Below are 15,506 nucleotides of genomic sequence, written 5' to 3'. Positions count from 1 at the left end.
ATTGTAATAGGAAAGGGTATTTAGAATGACTTCTAATGAAACACGTTATGTTTGCAACCTCAGTCCTGCCATTCTTGCTAAAGCGGTCGCGGAATTAAATGAACCAGAAGACAACACAAAGAGGCTAGCAGCAATCGATGAGATAAAAAGAGGCTTTCTTGGCAACACAGAGGGTTTGACGCTGATGAAAGAAGATGATATATTTTTGCTCCGATTTTTAAGAGCAAGAAAATTTGACATGGCCAGGTCATTAGCCTTGTTAAAAAACTATCACAAACAAAGAAGCAGTTGGAAAGAGGTTTTTGACAAAGTGAACAACCCTTCACGCTTAGTTAAGGTGTTTGATGCTGGCTGCATTTGTGGATCTTTGGGAAAAGCAAAGGATTCTTCTGCAATTGTTCTTGGTAGACCCGGTAAGCTATCAGGGATGTCTTTGACAGATTTTGTTGCAGCTGTGTTTTTGTCTGTGGAAACACTGCTAGATATTGAAGAAAATCAGGTGTATGGGATCACAGTTATTCAGGATATGTATTACCTCAATTTTGGCTTTGTGAGGCAGATTGGACCATCTCTTGCTAGTCGATTTCTAGGTTTGTTGCAAGATTGTCTTCCAATTCGACTTAAAAGCGTTAACGTAGTGAATGAACCAATGTTGTTTGATATTGCATTTGCAATTATTGGACCTTTTATGAAAGAAAAAACCAAAAAACGTTTTACCATCCATGGACAAGAATATAGTGGGCTTCATAGCATAATAGATCCTCAGATTTTACCTGACAACTATAATGGATCTGGAAATGCCATTGATGTGGAGGGTTGGAAAAATACAGTATTGGAAAGGTTTAAACAGTAACAATCATCTTTTTTTAAAGTTCATTTTAGATCTAGTGTAAATATGGATAAATAATGTGTCTTAGAAATGTTCTATAAACAGGTATATTTAACGGTGGTTATGTGCATGCATGTTTTATTGATTAGTGTGCATTGCAATACTTTTTTATATTTAAACAACTAAACAAAACATAAGTATAGGAAACATTATCAAGCTGTATGCATTAATAACATAATGCAACTTTAGTAAGTTGTTTTTTTCTGGACATACCACAAAATGTGTAGGATATTTTGTCTCCAACTAGTTGAGTTTTCACTTGATTGGCTTAACGCTTGTCACAATATATCAAGGTGCAATAACCTATATAGGTGCAACTTACACATCTTTTTTTCTTTCCACTGCTATTCTGTTTCAAACCTAAAATTTCAACTCTGTATTGCTGTAGTGATATTACACTTGGTGTCTGTATTGATTTGGAAAGAAACCTTTTTTGTAACCGTATGACTTTTGTTTACAGGGCTGTAAATAGGCAACAATGTCTGTTAAGCGCTATGAATGCACACTGAGTGCACCTTTATTAGCCAAAGCTATGGAAGAGTTAAATGAACCAGAGGACAATACAGAACGACTTGCAGCTATTGACAAACTGAGAGAAAGCTTTTCGAAAAACCAAAAAGGCTATCAGTTGCACTGTTCTGATGATGCTTTCATTTTGCGGTTTCTGCGGGCAAGGAAGTTCGATCATGATCGAGCCCTTGCTATGCTGTTGAACTACCACAAACAAAGAAACAGTTGGTCAGAAGTTTTTGAAAAGGTCAACAATCCAACACTTCTGACACCTCTCCTTGATGCTGGATGTGTTTTTGGCATGCCTTCTGGAGGGAAAGATGGAACTTCATTGTTTATGGGGAGGCCTGGTAAACAAAAAGACATGATATTTACAGACTTTGTAGCTGGCTTATTTTTGACTGTGGAAAAAATGCTAGAAAATGAAGAAATGCAAATTCATGGCTTGACTGTCATTGAAGATCTATCTTACATGGACCTAGATTTAGCAAAACAGATGGGCCCAGCCTCAGCCAAACGATTTCTAAACTTGCTTCAGGATTGCTTGCCTGTCCGTGTCAAGTGTGTGAGTCTTGTGAATGAACCAACTGTATTTGATGTCCTCTTTAAGATAGTTCAGCCCTTCATGAAAGAAAAGACTAGAAAGAGGTTAAGGGTGATTGGAAACAGTTATGAGAAACTGCATGAAGTTGTTGATCCAGCCAAACTTCCTGCAGCATATAATGGCACAGGCCCAGAAGTTGACACCGAAGGGTGGAAGCGCACATTGCTTGGAAGGGGAACAAACATTTAACTTAGATGTAATACAGTTCTACTATTTAAATATGTGTAAATATTAACAAAACTTTATCTCAGGAAACAAGATATAATTGCAACTGCATAACAACTCTTGCCACCTTGTCAACTTATTAGTTTGTGCCTTTATTTATGGTGTGATAGTAGGTTATGTTGATTTTATAGGTTTATGCACATTTTGTTATTGGAATGATTTTGTTGTGTCATATTTTCACTAAATTTACTCAATCGAATATTATCTGTACTTCAAACTCAGGCTATTTAACACCTCAATTATTATTTTCATGCCAATATTGCTGTTTTTTTGCATAAAGAAGTGAATATATTGCAACTTGCTGTAAACATATTTGACAAATATTGTATTTCTAACTATTGTTTTATCACTTTAACTTAATTTGTTTTAAATTCAAGTGTGCATACCCTTTTGAATTAGTTCAAATCAAAATCTATTTTACCTTTCACTATTTCTTATGCATCTTAAAAACGCACATTCTTTTTAGCAATTTGCACGCCTTAGGGTAAAATGCCTTGTGTATTTTTTAAGTTCACTAAAAAGATTATATGGTTTTGTCAAGTATAGATTTTATTTTAGCCAATTTAAAAATAAACATGCTGATTTCGTTTTTGTTTGTTACTTTCTGCGGACTATTTGCCACATCATGTGCAGACACACCAGCAAATTGCACACATGATGATTTGCTAGGAACCTGGAATTTCTACTTTTCTGAAGGAGGACACGATAACACGCTGGACTGTTCTAATCCAGGTATGGTAGTACAAACTTATGTTAATCTCTTCAACTAATTGTATACACTTTATTTCAGGACCAGTCACCATGGTGATTCCATTTACTCTGTCCAGTTATAACACTGCTGTGAAGGAGAATGATAAGCAGATTGGAACCTTCAATCTTATTTACAACCAGGTTAAACCTCATATTTACATTTATAACATTTAGGCCCATTTATATACAGTGTTGTAGTTTGTACCATTCGGACTAAACTGTGTTTAAAATGTTTCTCTAATTGGTGTTTGTTTTTAGGGTTTTGAGGTAACTGTTGCCTACAGAAAGTTGTTTGCATTCTTTGAGTGGAAAACAATGGACAAATCACAGTCAATTTTCTGGTGCAACAGAACAATGTATGGTTGGTCCCATGACCTCTTGGGAAATGACTGGGCATGTTTCATTGCTGTGAAACAGGCCCCAAAACTTCCTGGTCAGGAGTTTCAAATGGCCAACTGGAAAGGAAATATTGTGCCAAATCAATACTCATCACCTGAGTAAGTTTGTGGAATTAAAAAACATTGCAGCTTTTTTATTTACACTCTTAAGAAAACACAATACCCTTCAACAAAAAAACATTATCAAAATCGCTTAGTAACTCATGAGTCATGACATTTTCATGTTATATCTCTGCAAAGATGTTTTATGGTATTTGATGTAATTGTTCAAAGTATTGGATGTAATTGTTTAAAGACCTAATTACATCCTGAGATGTTGAGGTAACAAGGGGCAAAATATAATACAAAAACTGACATACAAAGGCAATATAGTACACATATTAATTCATCATTGCAACTTATGCGCAGGGTTGAAAAGGTGCTTCAGCTTCCATATAAAAATGATTTAAAATTTATTGAGAAACTAAATCAAGCCCAAAATTCATGGAAAGCAGCAAGCTATCCTGAATTGTCCACAATGACTTACGAGCAAGTACTAAGAAGATCAGGGTATGGAAATGGAAGAATAGTAAGGTAACATTATTTAGTTGCAAAATGAGGTAATCTACAAATATACTACAAATTGTCAATGCATTTTTATAGACCCACCCATGTGAAAGAATTGGATGCAGCAAAGCAGGCATACATCAAGGCTAAGCTGCCTGAGTCTTTTGATTGGAGAAAAGTAAATAATCAAGACTTTGTGTCACCAGTTCGCAATCAGGTTTGTTGTTTAGTGCAAAAAAAGGAATATGTGTATCTTTACATTGTGTCAACTTTGCAGCTGATCTGGGGTTGCAATGAAATCTAAAATATTGTTGTCATGTTCTTATGGTTTGTGTTAACTGTAATTCAAGTCTGCAAGATATATATAGCCTTGTCAAATGATCTTGAAAACTTGCAGGGACAATGTGGCAGTTGTTATGCTTTTGCCTCTATGGGTATGCTGGAAGCCAGAGTTCGTATTATGACCAACAACACACAGACACCTGTGTTTTCACCTCAGGAAGTTGTTTCTTGCAGTCAATATGCACAAGGTATGTTTACAAGTCATTTATATTTTGCTTTTTTCATAACTCTAACAAAACTGTTATGTATATCAGGCTGTGAAGGTGGCTTTCCCTACCTTATTGCTGGCAAATATGCTCAGGACTTTGGTGTTGTTGAGGAGCATTGCTATCCTTATGAGGGCAAGGACACACCAACCTGCTCTATGGCCATTAAAAACTGCAAGAGGCATTATGTTGAGAAGTATGAGTACGTTGGTGGTTATTATGGAGCCTGTTCAGAAGCCAAAATGATGGAAGACCTAGTGGCTTATGGACCAATGGCTGTTGCAATTGAGGTAAACCATTTAAATGTATTATAAAAGGCCAGTAGGCTAAAGGGAATTGTTTCCTACCCACTTGATTGTTTTATGGTGACCACATGTGACTATTATTCTGTATGTGTTTTGTTGGAGAACAATAGGTTGCTGGCTGTGTCATGTGATATGTACTGGTACTGTTAGGTACAGTCTCGTGACAGTCACGTGATATTGGCAACATGGCACGCAACGGAACTATCAACATCGTAAAACGCGTAATCTAGATTTGTGTCGTGTGAAAAGTTACCAACTGCTGTATGTTAGACACGATTTTTATGAAAAAAATACGTCCAAAACCAAGTTGTCAGGCTTACAACAAGGCGATTGTTATGCCATAAATAAAAGCGATTTGTTTCCCTGGCTGTTAATATTTAATCTGAGCCTAAATTGCTCGGAAGAGTGCCGATTTAAAAACGTGATATCAAAACGTATTTTTGTTTTCCTTCACTATTTCCTGCCCAAGTTGCACAATGAGCTTCCTTATTTCTAACTGACCGAAATGTTGTTTTGCTTAATTTACCATTTTCTTGGGTATATTGAGTACAGGCCCCAATGTCGGGCATGCCTTAGCACAGTGGTCTTCAACCTGTGGGTCGCGACCCCAAGTGGGGTCGCCTAAACTTTTTCTGGGGTCGCTATCAATTCAATTTATCAGCGTTTAAATTTATTACCAAAAAATGATACGTTTTTGTTCTAGTTCGCAACCTTTGCTCATGTTCTGCAGTATAACTTGGTAGCTCAGGTCACAATCTAATCATTGTAATGCAGTAATCCATTATGAAACACAAGTCATCTAACCCATTGTTACGCCATAGAGCCCCATTAATGACATATTGTGTCCAAAATAATACAGCGGGTACAGGGAAATATACATGAATTTACTGATTTCTGCAAACTGATGAGCTTTATAAAGCGAATTAGACTGGTCAAATTAAATAAAACGTTTGGGCTCTAACATTTGAGCGTAATAACGCACGCTGAATGCAAATAGTTAAAGTATACTGGAAAATTGAGCGGTCATATTTACATAAAAATAGTTTCAGTTTCTGCATTACTACAAACATTTTTCTCCCTATCGGAAAAAATGGGGTCGCATGTAAATGTTGATTTAATTTTCTTTTAAATTGGGGTCGCCTTTAAAAAAGGTTGAAGACCACTGCCTTAGCACAAGGCGTATTCTTTTCGTCGCGTTTAACCAAAACAAGATATAAACAGTTCAATTCAAAGCAGTGCTTTCTCGACGATTTCCTCCATTAACAATTCAAAGCATTTTCGTTCCTTCTTACATAGTTTTGCTAAACCACATAGAAATATCATTTAACATTGGGTCTTTTATCAACTTCACAGGTCGTGTCTATTTGCATACCACATGTAAAAACTAAAGTAAACTCTTCCCTTAAAGTTTTTTTTGATTTAATGTCACATTTTGCTCTCAGGTTTACCCCGACTTCCAGCAATACAAATCTGGTATCTACCACCACGTGACCAGTGTCGACCAATCATCGGTCACAGAGGGCTTCAACCCGTTTGAACTGACCAATCACGCCGTACTGGTGGTGGGATACGGAGCAGACCAAAAGACTGGTGAAAAATACTGGATCGTAAAGAACAGCTGGGGAGAAGCTTGGGGTGAAAATGGGTTTGTGCGAATTCGGCGTGGAACTGACGAAATAGCAATTGAAAGTCTTGCTCAGCAAAGTTTCCCTATTCCCCAGTTGCAATAGATTTCCAGCAATATTCATTCCATTGTGCTTATATTCATTCATTTTTGATTTTTGATTTGAGTTATCTCTCCACTACACATGTGCAAAATTCTACTACACATATGAATGTCATTTTGTTGTTGTTGTTGTGTTTATGATTTATTGTTACTGTGCAAACCAATGTTTTATGTGACACAGCGGCAATGGAAGTATTCACTTGTAAGACGACATATCATTATTATGTGTTCATCATTAACTTCACAAGGCTCTGAAAAATCCCATAATAGTAGCGTTAGTTTAATCGCAACGACCTCCCCATGTTATGCAAACAAATTATGGTCATACAAACATTTCCTTTTTTCGTTTTTTTTCCTGCAGATGTAGCCATTAGTTTTGTAGATAATGACAAAATATATGTGAGCTGCTGTGAGAGTTGTGTACCGTTGTTGGTCGGATTTTTTTATCGACTTCTTTGTCACACACACGTGCAAACATTGTTCAACTCTCATATAACCAATGTTCTCTCCGTGTGTTTTTACTTGCTGAGGCAATTTTACCAGTGCTGCTGCCAAAAGTGGACCAAAAAAATATCCGGATCAGGCGAAGGGCCGGATTAACCGATGTCGATTAGAACCACATTACAAATGACATACAGTAGACCTCTGTTAAACCGGATTCGTTTAATTTGGGTCTTCGTCTAATTCGGACAAAAATTGAGATACATATTATTTGTAATGTGGTTTAACTAATCGACATCGGTTAATCCGGATCTTCGCCTGATCCGGACATTTTTTTGGTCCAACCGCGTCCCGATTTTGGCCTACCACAATGTAAATTCATTCAAGTTGCTCTTGCTTTCCAAGTTAACCCGCTGTTTTATTAGATTTAGAACATTGCGATATCGAAAGTAGGTTTTATTGTAGTTTGCTCGAAAGCCGAAAGCGTGAAACAAACGAAAAAAGAAATGTAGGCGAAAAACTAAGATGATTTGCACCACATGATGGCGCACAAGAGGCGATACGTAAAACAGATACCAAGTGAAACCGACTAGGACTCATCAAACTGCAAGACGCTACGCTTATGGGTTTATTTGATTGGATTGTTTAACTAGCAGCATTATTAATTTGGAGAACTTGATTTGAGCGGAAAAAGGGGGTTGAAAATGTATAAAAACGATATTTGCACAGATGCACTTGCATGTGGCTTTGGCGAATGACACAAAAACGTAAAACTTTCACAGGAAGAAATCGTCGAAAACCGCGGACAAACGAATTGTGGCCACCTTACAACACTAACAACAAGATACATGTATAATACTGTATGTGGTTATGAAACAGGCAGCACACTCTAGAAAAAGTGGAATTGCGCCTTCAACCGCCATAAAAACATGGAACAAGAAAATCACCTGGCGGGATATTTTCGGTGTGTTGATTTTCAAAACGCGTAACGAACAGTTTAGACACCTACGACTGGTAAGTAATTATAACAAGAATGCATGTGCGCAACATTTGCACAGCGTTCAGTTTGGAAGGTATCGCACAAGAAAAGATACGATTGGACACCAGAAGCAGCATTGAGCGACGGTCACAGCGCCATCTGGCGGAGGTAGATCTCTGCATGTGCAACATCGTTTGGAGGCTCTATCACCTGGACAGAACACAAAAGGGTGCGTTACTTGGGCGCTGGCGTCATTAGCCTACGTCACTCTGGTCAATTAACGTCATTGGAGATCAAGCGCTTTTCCGTTTTTGCTGCTGTTTCACGCAATGCTAAATTTTGACTGGCTGATATTTCGACATGGTTTAGACTTGTTTCCTGACTGGAAGGGATATAAGGCCTTGTGACTTCAAGCGTGATGTAGCTTACGCAACCAGATACCACTGAGGTAATCCAACACACTGACAGATGTACAACAAAGGAACGGAAAACACAAACTTTTATCAGTGAGGGTTAGACTTTGTGTTGTGGTTTTGCCTACCTGAGTGACGATATATTTAAAAGTTATTCGGCCTTTTTTTGTAACAAGTTCAAATTAAAATCGCAAGCGTCTCTTTAGTGGTCACGGCTTGTTGAGAAGCAATCCCTGTGTGCGTTGTGTCAGGCATAACTTCACGCCTTATATGGCTAGCTGCAGGATCACGATTTCAGCCATGCGCAAAGCGTCTGCGGCATGCTGCTGCCCACTACCGTGCATTGAAGGCACGTCTTAATTTCTCGAGCAACCGACTTTCCCCCTGCGCTTTTGTGGCCAGTTTTACAAAACGCTGAATGTTTTGACACACATGACAAGGCTCAAGGCATCCGCGCATTGTGTAAACTGATATGCGTCTTGCCCGTAACCAAGCCTTGACAACGAGTTTATGTTTCGTTTTGACAGAGTCGGATGCATTAGCGGTTTAGTGGGAGATCACACATCTGCCGTGGGTGCTTAAAAATGAGCACCGTGTCTCGGAAACATAACATGATGATTGAAGACCTCCCTTGGACTCTGCATTTGAAGTATTATAGCCTTCGGCAAAGCAACGCGATTCAGTTTTATGTGGGTGTTACACTTGCGCAAAAATGTTTTTTTTAAATAAAACAGACGGTTCTGCTTAAACAGTAGTGGGGCGAAAATGTGAACATTATACAAGCACGTTAACACCCGCCTTGTTTGTCAGTCGGGCACAAAGTTTGTACTTTTCCACATGACAGACGCGGAACAAAAGCTTATTGAGGAAATTGGCGTTTGGGTGTGCGCCGAATCCATGCGATTGGGAGCGCTAATGGCTAAGTTGGCCGTATGCACCAATGCACACTGTGTTGATAGGCTAAACAACGAAATGCGAACGGCAAGATCGACATTTAAACGTGAAAAGTTAAAAGGAAATTCGGAAACCGCAACGCGTCACCAGCTGCATAAGGCCAAAGGTTGTCTGTCTAAAATTATTCTAGAAGTTTCTTTACTGCAATCACTTTAAACCACTTTTGGATTAGGGTTTTAAAAAGTACTATCAAACATGCATGGTCCCCCTTTTATTTAAGTACCACACACCATGCGTTTAAGTAGCACACATCTGAACTGCAGGTCGTTGAAAAATTTGCAGTGACAACTAACAACCAAATAACGCTGTGTAAAAATGCCGTGGTCTTATCTCACAGGAAACCCGCTGCGACATGGGTTAGCTGTTAACAGCCCGACTCGAGTAGTTGCCCTGAGCTATACATGCTTCGATTGTTACAGGAAAATATTTTAAATTCCGGACGAGTCCTAACTGGGCAATGCATCAATGGGGGCTCATCACTTGTCTTTGTGCGCGTCGGGCTAGCGAACCGGTTTGGGTTTCTTTGCACCTTCACTGATTGTCAAAACAAACCAGCGACGATTGTACACACCGACTTTTGTGATCGGAAGCTACGATTTAAAACCGCCGCGTCTGGCAGACCACTAATTGGGGAGAGCTATGGCGGACTGATAAGTACAAAAGTTGCTACATAGACAACAAGATCAAAACAATAAACACGACTGTTAAAATTGAAATGCTGATCTCGCTAGAGACTGGGGTTCCTATTTTTCGACTTGCTTAAAAAAATTTATACCAGCAAGTTTTCATGGGAAAAGTACATTTTTTCGGATTTGACAGTCTTTTTTGCATTAGATTCGGATTGGTAATGAAATGTCATGATGGCATACATCGAGTATTGCCAGTTTGAGCCCATACATGCGATCGCAGAAGCCGCAAGCTTAGTTTAAGATGTAAAACAAAAGCAAGTGAAGCAAAGCTTACCAATGCATACTTTGCAGGCGCATTCCTTACACATCAGACTCTTTGGGCAGTCCAACTCTAGGTGGAATGGGTGGAGGTGATGTGGTCCATGGCTGGTGAGGTGTGTGGTGCCTTGCATTCATGCCATGCTGAGTACGGGTATGTACCTTGTGATGGGTAGGCTCCACGCCGTAAGTTCGTACTGCGTGCCGGGAAGGCAGATTTGGTGAAGAGTTTTTGCGATGGCTGGAGGACATTATACTGTCTTTGTGGGGAACCGAAACAGGCATACGAGGAGACCTTGGTGGGTTGTTACTGGATGACTGCACCACTGGGTTGCTCTTCTTGCACGCTACTAGCCATCGCATTATACGTGCGTTCTTTTCGATGATGCTGACTGCTGGTACTTGTGATAAGCTGGCTGTCATCGGGTCGATATCCATTGGCACAGTCTCGTCAGGGCCGTCGCGTACGTACGCCGAAGCGCCTGCAAAAAAATTAGGTTTTGCTGAATAGAAGCGCCAAAAAATTGATGTAACTCAGTTTGGCCAAACAAATGGTGTTGTTTGTTGCCCAATATAGCCCATGTTATCACTAGTGCATAAAACCCACAATGAACATTGATGCCTTATGTGACCAAGCGGTAGTGTTAATCAATTGAACTAAACTTTCCATCTATCTTGATAAATGCTTTGTAGCAGTAACATAAAACGCTTACCTGCAAAGGAGAAGTCAGATTCACTGCTGACATGAGCAGTGGTAAACAGAGTGTCCGTTGAGTTGGGGAGGGGGGACATAATGTATTCACCCATGCCCATGGTGGAAAAGAACTTATCTAATTCTGTTTGAACCAAACTCACATCGGACTTTGATCTAAAACAAAAGAAAGGAACATGAAATACTGGGGCCCATTTTTCAAGAAAAAGAAAATAGATTTTAATTTAAACCTCTGTCTATTTCTTTTCAATGATGAACTCCTTGAAGATGTTGGAGTCCTCTTAAGGGAAGAGTAAGGAGTTGATGAGGTTGACCTGGAACTGTGTGGAGGTGTCATCCTTGCTTGCTGCGTAAACGAATGCAAAATCATTAACTTGCTTCTATTTTTAATGTTTTTAACAGATATATTTAACAGTTAACCTTATCAAAACCAACTTTTTTCTAACAAACTTGTCCTGCAAAACTAGGCCATCATAAATTTATTGTCTACAAACCTGCTAACAGTTTGCTACTAGCATATATGCATAACATTTAGAAGCAATAAAGACAAATCAGGTCAATTGTTTTCCATCTCTTAACGCTTGTTAAAACTCACTAGTTTAAACTAACATAGTAACATTTTTCCAATCTTATTTTACCTGTTTGTGTGGTGATATAGTGGGGGATACAGGGGCATTAGTATGTCGCTTGCTATTGCCTCTGGATGATGGAGGTTGCATTGCATAAGGAAGTGTTGGCTTCAGTGGGGCCACAGGATTGACATAGCCATGTTTAGCTCTTCGGGGTTTCAAGTCATTTGCTGTCAGTGCTAAAATAAAAAAAATGTTCTGAGCAAAAAAATCAGAGCCAGTATATTGGTGTAAAAAAATGTTTTTTTAGTGCCTTTGGTAAATGTTACAAAAAAATAAAAACCTACCAGTAAATGGCTTGGTGACATCCGCTGAGGCTGAACTTGTCGTGTTTTGTGACCGCATGGTGTTGACGTGCTCATCTGTGCTCGGACCATTTCGACTGAGAGAGTTCGTATTGCTTCTGCAAAATAGATAAATTTTGGTTACATTAATCTGCCCTTGAACTGTACAGATTTGCTTTTCATGTGGCAAGATAAAAAAAGTTTCGTTTCAAAACTGACCTCATGCCACAATCAGGTGCAACTTCTCGTCGGGACCTTGGTGCCAACATTGGTGAACTTGAACTCCCACCTGCAGTTTGGTGATCAGCTGCAGGGGCTAAATCAATTCTGTTTAACGGCTGTGATGCTGTGCCCTGATTTTCAGTGTAATTAGTCCATTGCCTTGATTCTGAGTATTTGTGGTCATGGATTTTGTGACCATCCTCCCTGTAGCTACTGTGCCTTCGGTGCAACGAGTCTGGTGAGGAATTTGCAGAGCTCTTTGACCTTGCATGAGATGATGATGTTGTGTAGTATTTCACGTTTCCTAAACCAATGTCAACATCATTTCCACCAAAACAATCCATATTTTGATCGCCAGTCGGTGTCTTGGATCGAGAACTTTCTGGTGTTTTAGATCGTGACAAATTTTCATATTCCATTTCTCCAATTGCATCAGCTCCTCGTAGCAAGTTATTGATGTTGTCAGCTACTGAGTTTTCAGTATGTGAGGTATTGTTTGTTTCTTGTCCAACCAACGTATTTGCCTCAGCGGTGGCATCAGGAGACGTATTGTTCAGGGTAATACCTTCATCTTGCTCAAGGGGATTGAATATTTCCTCCAATGCTTCAGTAATGCTTTTTCGTGCACCAGGTTTGTTCATTTCTATTGAAAGCAAATCAGTTTTAGACAACTATGTACTGATTTTAATCATAATTAGCTCATATTAAAGCTGAAAGAATATATATTTTCCCTGACTACCATCATCAAGTTACCAAAAAATTAAACAGTCAAGTGGTATTAAAACAAAAAAAAACAGTATTTTTCTAATTTTCACCGTTATCATTGATTCGGTAGTCTATTGGCGAGCCAAATATTTCATTCCAGAAAACACATCTTAAACTTTACAATTTAAATATTGTTTGGTAGTTCTGACATCACATCATACTCTACCTTCATGATAAGAGGTTCTGCTGCTTTGTAACCTTCTGTTATCAGTAGTTGGAGGCACTCTGCTCCATGACTTTCTCTGTTTTGGCAGGTTGCTGAAGGGTGAAGCCAAAACCATATCAGGATCTGGAGTTAATGAAGTGGGAGCATTCTGCTTGTCCTACAAACAGCCAGTACAAACATATCAATTCTTTGTCAAACTTAAGTGACTAGTCACAACTATACTAAATTGGCCCATGTTAATGATTGACTTTGTAGCTGTAAATGGCACTAAACTAACCATTGCAAGTTGCAAACTTGTATCCATTGTGTGAGCAAGGTCCCATGAACGTCGTTTAAAACGCTGGGAGGAAACTCTACGAATGCCTGTTCGCTTTTGGGTAGGTGATGACAGATCCACATCATTGCCTATTTTAAAGAGTGGTAAAAACATAACTGAGTTTCACCAGGTATATATAACATGCATCTTTAGAACAAAATACCTAAATTAAAACTTTTATTAAACAACCTCTGGTTAACGATTCCAAAACACTATGATGTATTTGTTAAAAGTTAATAGCTCAACTATATTTTAAATCTTTTCACTCCAAAATATTTTAGTACATCAAAAATCACCTTCATCTTGATCTTCATCTTTAGTTGATGAACTTCTTCTTCGTACAACTCCTCGTCCTTCGTAATCTGATTTTACTGAGCTATGGATATTGTATACCAAACTGTTGCGAGTATCCCTGTTCTCTATCACAGACAAAGGTCGTGTTTTTAAATGTGCTGGTTTGTTTGATGGCGTTGGCTTTTCATAAGAAGTGTTTTGTTTAGAATCTTGAACATTGTCAGAGTGTCGATTCAAGTCTTTTTCTCTTTCAGATTTTGTTTGATTTGGTATAACAGTAAATGTGTTTGACTTTGGTCTGGCAGATGGTGACAAAAAAGTAGTCCGATTCTCGTCTTGAACAGCAGTCTTTGTTGTGAAATTTTTTGTGCTGTATTTTGGCATGCTGTTTACCTTTTTCAGATTTTGTCTGGCATGTTTTAACTGGGACCTTGGGCTCATAACAGGGTTGTCAGATACAGTTTTGTTGACATTCAGTTTTTGTGGATCTGTACCTCGATTTGGTGCATGTTCCCTGGTTCTGTATACACTGGCACCAACACTAGCAGAGCGTACTTTGCTCGACTTGCTAGAAGTGGCTGATCGTGATTGTCTCGACCTAGAATCAGTTTCTTCATTGGATGTTGCTCCAGCAATTGTTGAAGTGACTGCTTTTATACCCTCTTTTGCCTTGTTTAAGTAGTTGGACAATGATTTGCCCCGCCGACTATCTTTTGGTGAAGAACTAGGCACAGGTTCTTGGAATTGCCCCTGAGACAAATCTTTGCGACTGTTTGGTTTGTTCCTTGCCTGATTGTCCACAGTTCCACCAGCATGACTGGATACACTAACTTTAGGACTTTGAGTAGGAGTAGATAAAACTTTCAGTCTATTGGAAAAGTCATTGTCTGTTGAAGACCGGACCACTGTCTTGTGAACTGCATGAATACCACTGTAAAATGTCCCATTGCTATGTGACCTATGGATGCTATCCTTCGATATGTCATTAGTAACATCACATCCAGTATAATCACTGACATCATCTTCATCCATATTGATAGGTGACCCTGTAGAGGCAGTCCCCATTGAATGTGTTCCAGTACTGTCATTGTGAGGTGATGTGCTATGTAACTCTGTGATAAGAATTACATTGTAATGTTTTGTTGTTCATGTGTTAAGTTTCATGGAATAGTCATTTACAAATCATACCTAATGTAAACCTTCGTTGTCTTGCTTTTGAGCTTTTAACATATTTTAGCTTGTCTGCCTCAAGTCGCTCAGCTGCTGTTTTTCTTCTACTTTCGGGGTCTGTAATAACACAATGTTGACATGAGATAATTTGATACACACGCAAGAATAGTCGCAAATTAAAACAAAAAGGCAACCACAAAGTGTAACACAAACATAAAAACATACTTTGTTTGTGAATGACGTTTCCACGGGAATAATCCGAACTTCGATTCATCATGCGAGTTGGTGTTTTTCCATAGCTGATGTTTGGTGTACATTCCACAGCCGTCATCTTAAACCTTATGATTATTTGTGTAAAACAAACAGCAACACAAAACCACTACATGTATTTGGTGTAAACTGAACACTAACAATCAGCAAAGTCTAAAACAGACAATAAAACTTGGAATTAAATACGTTATGCACAATACATTTTTTTAAGATAACTTGTATACAAGGGCTAAGCACGTCCATTCTTCTAAAGACTGGTGTAAATTGTCTGTTTACATAAACAGAAATGAGAAAGACACTGCGCTCTAGGCAAACAAGTCATGAGCTTGTATAACCCAAACGATTAATCTTGGCACACAAGTGCGAAAAACAGTCAACCTAACCCTCCAAGTAAACGGCCGAATGAACTAGGTCTGTGTCATCGAGGAAAGAACACCGTGGTG

The 15,506-nt window shown here is 38.8% G+C and overlaps 3 protein-coding genes across 3 annotated transcripts; 2 read left to right on the top strand and 1 right to left on the bottom strand.

The window, feature by feature from the left end:
- The first annotated feature begins 21 nt into the window (after window positions 1-21).
- LOC145228096 (uncharacterized) lies at window positions 22-2,775 on the top strand. The gene is made up of 3 exons (XM_080093083.1): window positions 22-849; window positions 1,278-1,293; window positions 1,362-2,775. Exons 1-3 carry the CDS (start codon window positions 26-28, stop codon window positions 2,190-2,192), a joined length of 1,671 nt encoding a protein of 556 aa, XP_079949209.1. The 5' UTR covers window positions 22-25; the 3' UTR covers window positions 2,193-2,775.
- LOC145227659 (dipeptidyl peptidase 1-like) lies at window positions 2,694-7,001 on the top strand. The gene is made up of 8 exons (XM_080092545.1): window positions 2,694-2,960; window positions 3,019-3,119; window positions 3,237-3,475; window positions 3,785-3,949; window positions 4,019-4,139; window positions 4,320-4,452; window positions 4,519-4,760; window positions 6,218-7,001. Exons 1-8 carry the CDS (start codon window positions 2,756-2,758, stop codon window positions 6,503-6,505), a joined length of 1,494 nt encoding a protein of 497 aa, XP_079948671.1. The 5' UTR covers window positions 2,694-2,755; the 3' UTR covers window positions 6,506-7,001.
- A 376-nt stretch (window positions 7,002-7,377) lies between these two features.
- Window positions 7,378-15,236, bottom strand: LOC145227658 (uncharacterized). The gene is made up of 12 exons (XM_080092544.1): window positions 15,019-15,236; window positions 14,812-14,910; window positions 13,626-14,735; window positions 13,291-13,418; window positions 13,014-13,170; window positions 12,080-12,725; window positions 11,864-11,979; window positions 11,586-11,755; window positions 11,178-11,293; window positions 10,949-11,103; window positions 10,252-10,717; window positions 7,378-8,131 (listed from the first exon to the last, which is right to left on the bottom strand). Exons 1-11 carry the CDS (start codon window positions 15,122-15,124, stop codon window positions 10,278-10,280), a joined length of 3,243 nt encoding a protein of 1,080 aa, XP_079948670.1. The 5' UTR covers window positions 15,125-15,236; the 3' UTR covers window positions 7,378-8,131; window positions 10,252-10,277.
- Window positions 15,237-15,506: the final 270 nt, after the last annotated feature.

This window comes from Phallusia mammillata, chromosome 5 (genome assembly GCF_965637545.1).
Source record: "Phallusia mammillata chromosome 5, kaPhaMamm4.hap1.1, whole genome shotgun sequence".
Taxonomy (NCBI): Eukaryota; Metazoa; Chordata; class Ascidiacea; order Phlebobranchia; family Ascidiidae; genus Phallusia; species Phallusia mammillata.
This window is presented reverse-complemented; position numbering and strand designations above follow the sequence as displayed.